Genomic DNA, 12,989 nt, shown 5'->3' with positions numbered 1-12,989 from the left:
AGCTACTCCAGTCCACCCGGCCAAGGTGATTTCGCCTTCAACAAGGACTTAATCCACTAATCTTGAAAGATTACAAACAACCCCTAAGAGAAAAGAAAATCTCTTAGTCCTCTCAAGTCTACAGACTACAAAGAGTCACTTGAGGAAATCAAATAAAAATAGATACAAGATGTGTAATCTAGAGTGCTTCTAAGAAAGCAAATATTACAAACTTAAGAACAAATTTTTCACTTGATAAGCAAAAGCTTAGTGAAAATCTTTGAAGAACAAAGATGTTTTTCTTGAGCGTGATATGATTTCAGTATAGTTTTGGCTAGTGATTTCTTCGTGTATACTGAATGAGATTTCTTCTCTTATTTATAGGAGTTGAAGTAGAGTTGAAGTAGCGTTGAATCTGTTGGATATTGAGATGTAATTACGCCATTCCATTAATAGCTTCTGCAGTAGACTTTTTCACTTAGAAGTGACTACTTACCACAATTAGTATCTTCTCTCTTGGAAGTGGAGATTAACGTCTCTTTCTAATTGAGGAAATCCATTTGCAGAACTTTAACTTGGCTTAAACGTTACTTCATCATGATTAACAATTCTGATTAGAGTCTTCGTGTATCTGGAGAAACTTGCTTCTGATGTTATTTCTTGAATGTTCAGATGGCGCTGATAACTTCAGAATTTACAGAAGGCATTTGTTCAGAGTCAGAGCTTCTAGACTTTACTTCATGTTCAGATGCTTCTGATACTTTGCAGTTTTGTCCAGAGTCAGAGTTTCTTGAAACGAGATTCCTCTTTAGATGCTTCTGATACTTGAGATTTTGTATCTGATCTTGTTGTGCATCTGATGACATCATCAGATTTATTTCTTCTTTCTTTAGAACCTTGCACACTTAGAAACTTTTCGTTAGGGTGCCATTTTTGGTTTCATCCTTTGTTATCATCAAAATCATGGAGTCTGTTGTAGAACACTTTTTGTTCTTACAATCTCCCCCTTTTTGATGATGACAAAACAAATAAAATTATCAGATGAAACATGAAAAATATTAGATCAGATAGACAAAAGCTCCCCCTGAGTTAGTACTTAGGGAGTTCAGAAGTTCTTACCAGAGCTTTCCAAGCAATAAGATTTCTGAAAACTTTCTGCAATTTCTTAATTTAATGTTAGAATTATTTAATCAGAGCTATTATTTAATCAGAGCTATTTATATCAGAACTAATTCTATAATTGTTGCAGAATGCTTAAGGTTTTAGACATAATTTTCATCAGAGCTATTTAATAATTTCTCCCCCTTTTTGGCATAATCAAAAAGGCATAAAACATAAAAAAAATAGAGAGAAAAACACTTCATTAAACAAAAGCACAAAGGCAAGCAGAAGTCAAAACATCAGATTCAACAGAAATATCAGAGCTAAAAAAGAAAAGACAGAAGCAAAAACACTAGGCAAACAAAAGAAATCCTAAGTGCCTAAGGGTTTGGAGGAGGAGGAAGTCTCTGTAGTAGCATAGCAAACATATTCTGGAGGTTTTCATTCAGAGCGTCTTGCTTGTCCATCCTTGCCCGGAGCTCACTCTGATCTTGCTTGATCTCTTTCTGATCTTGCTTGATCTCCTTCAGAGTGTTAAGAATCAGAGGGATCGCAGAGGAAGACTCCCCCTGAATCAGAGCCTGCTGAGCTTCAGCTTCAGCAGCAGCTTGGGCTTCTGCATCTGCCTTAGCCTTGGCTTCAGCTTCCTGAATCCTTAGAAGTTCTGCTTCCTTTGCCAGGCGTTCTTCTTCCAATCTCTTAGCTTCTTCTTCAGCTTCCCTAGCCAATCTTTCTTCTTCTAATCTCTTGGCCTCAGCTTCTCTAGCCAGTCTCTCTTCCTCTAACCTTCTGGCCTCAGCTTCTCTAGCCAGTCTCTCTTGGAGTCTTTCCTCAGAGTCTCTGATGTAGCCATTTCTGACTTGTTCAGAGATACTCTTCAGCCTATAAGACTCAGAGGTCATCCAACTAATGACTCTGTTCCAGTGTGTCCTAACAGATTTAGGATCATCACTTACTTCAGAGTTTTTAGCCAGAGACTTGATCTTCTGGACTGAAGCTTCTGCAACCTGTATAATGGCCTCCTCAAGGGTAGGTATGATAATTTTAGGTTCAGGTTCAGGTGAATGAGGTGGAGAGTTTTGAGGGCTGAGATTTAGAGGTTGAGGTTCAGTTTGTTGAGGTTCAGATTGTTGAGGTTCAGATTCTGCTTGAAGTTCAGAATCTGCGTCTGGTTGAAGACTAGGAGAAGAAGCATATAATGGATTTAGGTCTAAAGGGTCAGAGTCTGGTCCAGGTACAGCGGGAATAAGTGGTGGAGTGATATAAGGTTCAGATGGTTGAATCACAGGTGGTTGGGTTTCAGAGGGTGTGGTGGTTGTTTGTGGTGGAAGTGAGGTTTGATTTTCAGAGGAGATGGTGGTTGTTTGTTGTGGAAGAGAAGTTCGGAGGGGAGAGGTTACTTCAGATTGTGTTTGAGTTTGTGGGGCGAAATTTTTAGCATAAATTTCAGCTATTGTTGGGGAGTTTGGGTCAGAGTGCTCTTGATCAGAGGACTCATGATCAGAGAACTCTTGGTCAGAAGAAGGGGAAAGGTAAGGGGGTGATTCATATTCAGAGGATGAGGAGGAGCTGTGGTGGTATAGTTGATTAGGGTCAGAGGTTGTTGTGAAATTTCGAGCAATTTTTAGAACAGGTGGAGGTTGAGAGGTTCTGGTGATTGAAGGAGGGATTTCAGAGGTAGTGAATATGGGAGGTGTTGGGAGAGGAGTAGAAGAAGCCATTACAGGTACAGAAGTAACAGGAGGAAGGGACTTACCAGAAGAGACATTCAGAGGTGCTGAAGCTTTGGTGCCAGAGGTTTCTCCAAGTCTGGCTTTCTTTGCCTTCCTTGCTTCCTCAGCTATCTTCTTCTCAGAAAGACCTCTTTTGTATCTGACCAGATCTTCTACAGAATCCAGACAGTCTTCAAGGCGGAAATCGGAGATATCAATGCCTTCATCCAGACGATCCTGAAGGTAGATAGCAATGGCATCTCTGGGTTCGTTCTTGAAGAACCTTTCAAGGCCATGAGGCATCTTCCTCTGATCCTTCAGAGCTTCCCAGGTCACATTCATAGTGGGCTTGACTCTGATGTCTTTGATGATTCCCATACTCCTCAGATTTTTGGCATTCAGAGGCTTTCCAACGTCAATTGCCAGATCATCCATACATCTGGTCTTCTCCAGAGCATCTACCAGCCCATGCTCAATGAAGATGTCAGAGAGCAATCTACCCAGAGGAATGTAGGATCTGGGCTTCATATTATTCCTTGTTTCTCTGACTGAATCCCTCAGATATCTGAAGAGGAGAACAGGGAGGTTGATAGGGATACCCTTCTGAATACAGTAGAGGATGCATTTCTGATCAGCATTAATGTAATCTGAAGAGTTGGAGGCTGGACGATGATGGATTGTTCCCAGAATAATCTTCAACCAAACTCGGAGGTTCTGATGAAGCTCCTTGTTCTTAGATGGGTTTCCTTCAACATTTGCTTTGAAGATTGTAGGGTTAATGACTTCTGTGATGCGCTTGGACCTTGGAGGAATGTTGTAAATCCTTTTACCTCCAGCTTTTTCCATATTCAGCAAAGAAGCAATAGACGCTTCTGTGATAATGATCTTCACACCCAGAACAAAAGAAACAATGAACTCATCATCAGCATCTGCACATCTCCAGAATTCTTTCACCAGAAGAGGATAGATTGGACCATACAATCTGTTGAAGTAGGTTTCCCAACCTTGCTTGCGAAGATCTTCAGTTAAATCAACGCCATTTCTTTTCAAATTCTCAAAATCCACCAGCGATTCACACAGTACATCCAAACCTTCAAAGGGAGTTGAAAGATGAATGTGTTGTTCACGTTCCAAAATGTGAGGTTCTTTGTAAACTGGGGTCGTGGTAACATCTACAACCATGGGTGTTTGAGTGTTTGAGGTTTGGGGGTTAGAAGCAGCTTCCATTTGTTGGGAGAAGTTAAAAACTGCTTGTTCTTGAGGATTCATGACGAAGATTGATGAAGAAGATGAAGAACTGAGAAGGTTTCAGAGAAAACTTCGAGAGAGGGTTTAGGGTTTAAGAGTGAGTGAGAGTGATAAGTGTGTGAAATGTGAGAAAAGTGTTTATATACTAAGGGTAAAAACACATGCAAAACGACACACATACCAGCGTTAGCACAAAAACCAAAATAGCACGTTTGGGGGAAAAATGATTACAGCTCATTAATGAATGTCTAATCCCAACAGTAAGCACACTGCTCAAGGAGATTTCAAGCGTTCTGACCTTTGATTTCTTTTGACAGCTGTCTAGAAGTTCTAGGGTTAGACGCATGTTCCCCACGTGTTGATGTTTCTGATCTTCAGGAATACCAAAGGATTTCTGAAGATTTCTAACTCAGATATCTTCTTAACTTGGTAGAAGTATCAGAGTCAGAGGCAGAAGTATATTTGTTTTTATCAGAGTCTCATTTTACATGTTCAGAGCCAAATTTTACTCAGGACAATTTTTAATGTTCAGATTTTCTAAGATGAAACGAAATCTATCTTCAGCTAGAGGCTTAGTAAAGATATCTGCCCATTGATGTTCTGTATCAATGAACTTCAGCGTTACTATCCCTTTCTGAACATAGTCTCTAATAAAATGATGTTTAATTTCTATGTGTTTGGCTCTGGAATGTAGAATGGGATTCTTACTTAAACAAATAGCAGCAGTATTATCACAAAGGATAGGAATGTTACTCTCAAATATCTGGAGATCTTCTAGCTGATGCTTCATCCAGAGCATCTGAGTTGTGCACAGTGATGCTGAGATGTATTCTGCTTCTGCAGTTGATAGAGCAATTGTTGACTGTCTTTTGCTAGCCCAGGAGATTAAGTTGTTTCCCAGAAGCTGGCAATTTCCAGATGTACTTTTTCGTTCTATTCTATCTCCTGCATAATCTGCATCACAATAACCAGAAAGCCTATACTCTGATGTTTTCTCATACATCAGGCCCAGGTTAGGAGTTCCTTTCAGATACTTAAGAATTCTCTTAACAGCTGTTAAATGAGATTCTCTAGGATCTGATTGGAATCTGGCACAAAGACAGACGCTAAAGAGAATATCAGGACGAGTAGCAGTCAGATAGAGAAGAGAGCCTATCATACCTCGATAGAGCTTCTGACAAACCTTGTTGCTTACCTCTTCCTTCTCCAGAATGCAAGTTGGATGCATGGGAGTCTTTGCAGAATTGCATTCAGTCATGTCAAACTTCTTCAGAACGTCTTTAATGTACTTGCTTTGATGAATGTACGTGACTTCTGGAGTTTGATTGATTTGAATTCCCAGAAAGAACTTTAGTTCTTGCATTAGACTCATTTCAAATTCTGCCTGCATTAACTTAGAAAATTCTTGGCAAACAGAGATATTAGCAGAACCAAAAATAATGTCATCAACATAAATTTGGCATATCATGAGATCATTTTCATGATTTTTACAGAAGAGTGTAGAATCAACCTTCCCTCTGATAAAATTTTGTTCTAGAAGAAAATTACTTAAGCGTTCATACCAAACTCTGGGAGCTTGTTTAAGTCCATATAAGGATTTCTTAAGTTTGAAAACATGTTCTGGAAAATTTGAGTTTTCAAAACCAGGAGGTTGATTTACATACACTTCTTCTGAAATATAACCATTAAGAAATGCACTCTTGACATCCATTTGGTATAATTTTATAGAGTGATTAATAGCAAATGATACAAGAAGACGAATAGACTCTAACCTTGCGACTGGAGCAAAAGTTTCATTATAATCAATACCTTCTTGTTGACTATAACCTTGAGCTACCAGTCGTGCTTTGTTTCTGACAACTTCTCCTTTCTCGTTCAGTTTGTTTCTGAAAACCCATCTGGTTCCAATGACATGAGTGCCTCTGGGTTTAGGAACGAGATCCCAGACATCATTCTTGGAGAATTGATCTAACTCTTCTTGCATAGCTGCCACCCAATCGTTATCTTGAAGAGCTTCATCACAGGACGTAGGCTCAATCAGAGACACTAGTCCCAGAGGAATATCTTCAGAAGTTCTGAAGGTAGATCTGGTTCTAACAGGTTCATCTTTGTTTCCCAAAATCAAATCTTCAGATACGTTGCTACGACTCTTGACTTTTCTTGGAATTTCTGGAGATTTAATTTCTTCAGAGTCTGGAGTGACAGTTGCTTCTGGAGTTTTCTCAGATTCTACCAGAGTGATCTCTAAATCTGCAAACTTTTCAACTAGCTTTGACTTTTCGGGGTCAAGCTTATCATCAAATCTAACATGAATTGATTCCTCCACAATTTTGGTTTCTGTGTTGTATACTCTGTAGCCTTTAGAGCGTTCTGAGTATCCTAACATAATACCTTTCTGTGCTTTGGAATCAAACTTGTTCAGATGTTCTTTAGTATTTAATATAAAACAAATGCATCCAAAAGGATGAAAATATGAGATGTTGGGTTTTCTTCCCTTACACAGTTCATAGGGAGTCTTTTCCAGAATAGGTCTAATAGAGATTCTATTCTGAATATAACACGCTGTATTTACAGCTTCTGCCCAAAAGTGCTTTGCTACATTTGTTTCATTGATCATGGTTCTGGCCATTTCTTGAAGTGTCCTATTCTTCCTCTCTACAACTCCATTTTGTTGTGGAGTTCTAGGGCAGGAGAAATCATGGGATATTCCATTAGAATCAAATAGTTCTTCAAAATCTTTATTTTCAAATTCTCCACCATGATCACTTCTGACTCTAACAATTTTAGAGTCAAATTCTTTTTGCACTTTAGAACAGAAACTGGTGAATACAGAGTGAGACTCACTCTTGTGCCTTAGGAATTTTACCCATGTCCAGCGGCTGTAATCATCAACGATTACAAGTCCATACTTCTTTCCATTGACTGATGCTGTTTTCACAGGACCAAATAAGTCAATGTGAAGAAGCTCCAGAGGCTTGGAGGTAGAAACAACATTTTTCTTTTTAAAAGATGTTTTTGAAAACTTTCCTTTCTGACAAGCTTCACACAGAGCATCTGAAGAAAACTTCAGTTTAGGTAGGCCTCTGACTAACTCAAGTTTAGTTAGCTGAGAAAGTTTCCTCATGCTAATGTGGCCTAAGCGTCTATGCCATACCCATTGCTCTTCGTGAACTGACATTAAACATTTAACATTTTGATCTTTTAAATCAGAAAGATTTATTTTATAAATGTTGTTTTTCCTCTTGCCTGTGAAAAGGACAGAGCCATCGTTCTGATTAATGGCTTTACACGTTTTTTGATTAAAGATTACATCATAACCGTTATCACTTAATTGACTTATGGATAACAAGTTATGCATTAATCCTTCTACATAAAGAACATCAGATATAGAGGGAAGAGTACCATTACCAATAGTTCCGGAGCCTCTGATCCTTCCTTTCTGATCTCCTCCGAAGCCTACAAAGCCAGCGTCTTTAAGTTCCAGGCTTTGGAACATAGACTTTCTTCCCGTCATATGTCGCGAGCATCCAGAGTCCAGGTACCATGACTGGTGTCTGAACTTTGCTGCATAGGATATCTGCAACATAGATAATCTTATCTTTCGGTACCCAGAATCTCTTGGGTCCTTTTAGATTAGTTTTCCCAGAGTTTCTTACAACTTTGGGTCTTCTAGCATTCTTAAATTTTTGTTCTTGTGTGTGTGTGTAATGATATGAAAAAGGAGATTTAAGCTGGTTACTGGTAGAAGTTTTATCAGAATCAGAATCATACCCAATTCCCCTTTTATTATTCTGACTTACTCCATAAATCATGGATGCCATAATACTCCTATCTATTCCACTCTTCAGAAACTTCTGAAAGGCTTCTTCATATTTATAAATAATTTCATTTGAAGTTTGTGGTGCTTGAGACAACGCTTCTTCTAATTTTAAGCTTTTTGTTTTAGCTCCATCTCTTTCTAACGTTAAAGATTTGATTGTATCTTCATGTGCTAGAATTGTTGTCTCAAGTTCACTACATTCTTCAGATTTTGCTTTAAGAAGGCCTTTAATGCTTTTAACTTTTTGTTTTAATTTCTGAAGAGAGGTAAGAGTTTCTGATAAACATGATTCTAAGTCAGATCTAGAAAGTTCAGAAAATACCTCTTCAGATTCTTCATCTGAGCTGCTGGATGTGGTAGCCATAAATGCTACGTTGGCTTGTTCATCAGAGTCAGATTCTGATGATCCTGATTCACTATCGTCCCAGGTGGCCATTAATCCCTTCTTTGTTCTGAAGGCATTTTTCTTGAAGCTTTCTTTCTTAGAGTTATCTTTCTTCAGCTTGGGGCATTCATTTCTATAATGACCTGTTTCTTTACATTCAAAACAGGTAATATCTTTATTAGGTTTACCTTTTGAAGTTGACTCTGATCTATCCCCTCTGGGTCTTGATCTTCTGAAGTTGTTGTTGTTCCTTCTTTTCCAGAGTTGCTTAACTCTTCTGGTTAGTAAGGACAGTTCTTCTTCATCATCAGAGTCTTCAGGTTCAGAGTCGTCAGTATCTGCAGTTTCTGCCTGGAGAGCTTTGGTTCTGTCTGACTTCCGTCTTTCAGGTCTGGACTTCAGCGCCACTGACTTGTTCCTTTTCTGAGGCTCATCCTCCTCTAGTTCTATCTCATGGCTTCTGAGAGAACTAACAAGTTCTTCAAGGCTGATATTGTTCAGATCCTTTGATAACTTCAGAGCAGTAACCATTGGTCTCCATTTCTTTGGCAGACTTCTGACTATCTTCTTAACATGATCTGCAGTCGTGTATCCTTTGTCTAGCACTTTAAGACCTGCAATAAGAGTTTGGAATCTGGAAAACATAGCTTCTATAGCTTCGTCATCTTCCATCTTGAAGGCTTCATATTTCTGGATCAACGCCAGAGCCTTCGTCTCCTTGACTTGGGAGTTTCCCTCATGGGTCATCTTCAGAGAGTCAAGTATATCTTTAGCCGTCTCTCTGTTGGTGATCTTTTCGTATTCGTTGTATGATATAGCATTTAGAAGTATTGTTCTGGCCTTGTGATGATTTTTGAACTCACGTTTCTGATCTTCTGACATTTTGCTTCTGGGAACTTCAGCTCCATTTAAGGTTGGAGGTTTGTATCCATCTGTGACAATGTCCCAGAGGTCAGCATCATAACCCAGAAAGAAACTTTCGATTCTATCTTTCCAGTAATCAAACTTTTCTCCATCAAAAACAGGAGGCTTGGCATTGTAAGAATCTTTCTCATTTGAGTGGGCCATTGTTTTTCTCGCACTGGATCTCTCTACACGGTTAAGTGTTTGATTTGAAAATCAATAACAGAGCCGGAGCTCTGATACCAATTGAAGGTGAGAAAAACAAGAAAGGGGGGTTTGAATTGTTTAAAAAAAAATAAGCGCTTTTGCAAAATGAAATCACACAATGATTTTATACTGGTTCGCTTATAACACAAAGCTACTCCAGTCCACCCGGCCAAGGTGATTTCGCCTTCAACAAGGACTTAATCCACTAATCTTGAAAGATTACAAACAACCCCTAAGAGAAAAGAAAATCTCTTAGTCCTCTCAAGTCTACAGACTACAAAGAGTCACTTGAGGAAATCAAATAAAAATAGATACAAGATGTGTAATCTAGAGTGCTTCTAAGAAAGCAAATATTACAAACTTAAGAACAAATTTTTCACTTGATAAGCAAAAGCTTAGTGAAAATCTTTGAAGAACAAAGATGTTTTTCTTGAGCGTGATATGATTTCAGTATAGTTTTGGCTAGTGATTTCTTCGTGTATACTGAATGAGATTTCTTCTCTTATTTATAGGAGTTGAAGTAGAGTTGAAGTAGCGTTGAATCTGTTGGATATTGAGATGTAATTACGCCATTCCATTAATAGCTTCTGCAGTAGACTTTTTCACTTAGAAGTGACTACTTACCACAATTAGTATCTTCTCTCTTGGAAGTGGAGATTAACGTCTCTTTCTAATTGAGGAAATCCATTTGCAGAACTTTAACTTGGCTTAAACGTTACTTCATCATGATTAACAATTCTGATTAGAGTCTTCGTGTATCTGGAGAAACTTGCTTCTGATGTTATTTCTTGAATGTTCAGATGGCGCTGATAACTTCAGAATTTACAGAAGGCATTTGTTCAGAGTCAGAGCTTCTAGACTTTACTTCATGTTCAGATGCTTCTGATACTTTGCAGTTTTGTCCAGAGTCAGAGTTTCTTGAAACGAGATTCCTCTTTAGATGCTTCTGATACTTGAGATTTTGTATCTGATCTTGTTGTGCATCTGATGACATCATCAGATTTATTTCTTCTTTCTTTAGAACCTTGCACACTTAGAAACTTTTCGTTAGGGTGCCATTTTTGGTTTCATCCTTTGTTATCATCAAAATCATGGAGTCTGTTGTAGAACACTTTTTGTTCTTACACATACAAGTAGGCCACAGTTAATCAAACAAGTAAGATATAAACAAGTATATAATCGAATCAAATAATCAAAGAATGAAATAATGAAGCATTAAACAATGTATGAGTGTAAGTGCAAGGGACATGTCTCATTGTAAGGAAGCCCAAGAGTAAGCTATGTGAGGTTGATGGCGATGCTTAAAAAGCAATCGACTTACAAGGGTGTGGAAAAATGGGCTCGATGTTAAATCGAGAAAAAGTGACATTTATCATTATCCTTTTTTGAAATGTTTTTTTTATCAATGGAATTGAGATGATTTATCATGATTGGAACACAACTCACACATAAAAACAAATAATTTGTACAAACGAAATAGCAAGCACGAGTATAATAATTCACATAAATCCCAAAGAAAAAATAATCACCTAAGTTATATAAAAATAACATAATAAAAATGAACAAACCATATAAACATGTTAGTTAAGTAGCAAGACCACATAATCAAATATGAGAATTAAAGAAAATATGAAAAAATGAAAAAAAATGTTAAAAGAAAACCAAGACAACACCCCTGGGTATCGAACCCAGGACCAAAGAGGAAGTGAGTTATCCCCACCTCCACTAGGCCAATGACTTGCTTACTGCTAGATTAAGACCAACAAAAAATAAGTTCTAACCGAGAATTCCCCAAGGAAGAAAACGAGAGGGCCCCAACCTGGGCCGCCGGGTTGAGGATTGGCTAGAGCCCAAAAAACTAAGTTCCAAATTCGGGTCAAAAGAGGCCCATTTCAAAATATCCCACCGTGTGAACAGAGAAAAGATTCCAACGGTCACCCTAGCCGCATGGCTGTTGGGTGACGGATTCAAGGGAATTGAACGCCATCAATAACATTGATGCTATGGTGCCAGTTCCAAAACACAAACCCTCCTCCCAATATTCAAAAGGCTTAAAACAGTGATTGTTGATAAAGCCAAACAGATTCACACACAACCAACACAGAAAAATCGGTACTGAGAGTTCTTGAGTTAAAAACAAATTTCAACACAGGCCATAACTTTCTGGATCTAAAAAGGGGAGTGAGCTACAACTCAGAGGTTCACCGGAACCAGCAAGCAGGGTACCGGCAAAGCAAACAATCGAAAGCCAAGAATCAATGAAAACAAAAATGGAGCTTCAACCTTCTTGGAGGTTTGAAGAAAAGGAGTAAAGGAGAGAAGACTTTACCGGAGCCTTACAATTTCAGTGATATCCCGATGGAAAGTAAGTATAGTTTGTTCTGCCGGTTATTTCTTGTCCTCGCTTCTCCTGTTCTTCTATCTTTTGGTTTTCCTTGTATTGAATTTTTTTTTTTAGGGTTTTGATTCAATTCCGCCTCCCATCTCTCAAATTTTCCTCTCCTTTTATGCTCTGCTGATTAGGGTTTCAAAGGGTGCCCTTTTGTGTTGCAGAAGAGTAAATTTGCAAACCACTTTTGGTGTTCTCAGAATCAAATTGCCTATTTGATGCTAGGCTAGAAACGGTATCCTGAGCTCGTGCTTTCTTCCTTGAATTTTATCTCTATTCCAATTTGGGAATTTTTCTGACTTTTGCACTTTGACTGTTGGCTAATTAACTTTACCTTTTTACTGCAGTGAAAATGGTGTCTGATGAATTTCAATTTTGGTTCTTCAGCTTGTTAATCTCAACCTTTCTTTCGCAGGGTGATGTGAATGATATGCAACCTTGCTAATCTCGACCAGCTTCTTCTGCCATGGCCACTTACATGGTGAGTTTTTCGACTGTCAGTTGATGTACCATGCCAAGTTTGTCATTTGTGTTGCATGACAGGAGTTTGTACTCAGTGGCTTGCATCAATGTTGCTTTGCAGTTGGTGGATTGGTTCCATGTTGTTAAGTATGCCAAAGCTTTTGGTGCTAATGTTACTGTAATTAGTACTTCACTTTAGATGGTATCATTGATACAGTTTCTGCGAATCATCGAATTGTGCCTCTAATTGGATTACCGAAGTCTCATGGAAAACTTGTAATGGTTGGTGCACCAGATAAGCCTTTGGAGCTTCCTGTCTTTCCTTTACTTCAAGGCAGAAAGTTGGTTGCTGGAAGTGCGATTGGAGGGTTGAAAGAGACTCAAGAGATGATTGATTTTTCTGCTAAACACAATATAAAACCTGAAATCGAAGTCATTGATATGGATTATGTTAACACTGCAATTGAGCGGCTCCTGAAAGCAGACGTCAAGTATCGATTTGTGATTGAGATTGGAAACTCTTTGAAACCAACTTCTTAAATTTCGCAGTTTGAATAGTCATTTGTTTTTCACTTCTTGTATGCAATAAGTGTTTTTGATAGTAGACATAGAATGTTTGCTGTGTACATTCGTTTTATTTGGTGGATGAGAAGATTACATCTTTGTACATCTAGATCATTTGCTAAAACCATTCCATCAGGCAATGATCCTGCTTTAGTTGATCGGTGTAAAATTTCAAGCAATTGGAATGTTTTTGAACCTGGGGCAGCACACATATCAAGT

The 12,989-nt window shown here is 38.4% G+C and overlaps 1 protein-coding gene across 1 annotated transcript; it reads left to right on the top strand.

Moving 5' to 3' along the window:
* Window positions 1-12,255: 12,255 nt before the first annotated feature.
* Window positions 12,256-12,746, top strand: LOC127102086 (probable mannitol dehydrogenase 3). Its single transcript, XM_051039506.1, has 2 exons — window positions 12,256-12,370; window positions 12,424-12,746. Exons 1-2 carry the CDS (start codon window positions 12,256-12,258, stop codon window positions 12,744-12,746), a joined length of 438 nt encoding a protein of 145 aa, XP_050895463.1.
* The last annotated feature ends 243 nt before the right edge of the window (window positions 12,747-12,989 follow it).

The sequence above is a fragment of the Lathyrus oleraceus genome, chromosome 7 (assembly GCF_024323335.1).
Source record: "Lathyrus oleraceus cultivar Zhongwan6 chromosome 7, CAAS_Psat_ZW6_1.0, whole genome shotgun sequence".
In the NCBI taxonomy this organism is placed as follows: Eukaryota; Viridiplantae; Streptophyta; class Magnoliopsida; order Fabales; family Fabaceae; genus Lathyrus; species Lathyrus oleraceus.
This window is presented reverse-complemented; position numbering and strand designations above follow the sequence as displayed.

Excerpts from the sequence above, each read along its gene's own strand:
- LOC127102086 (XM_051039506.1), top strand. The coding sequence starts at position 12,256 with ATGCCAAGTTTGTCATTTGTGTTGCATGACAGGAGTTTGTACTCAGTG. Across the intron at positions 12,371-12,423 it reads TAAGTATGCCAAAGCTTTTG|TTTCTGCGAATCATCGAATT; the intron begins GTGCTAATGTTA and ends TCATTGATACAG.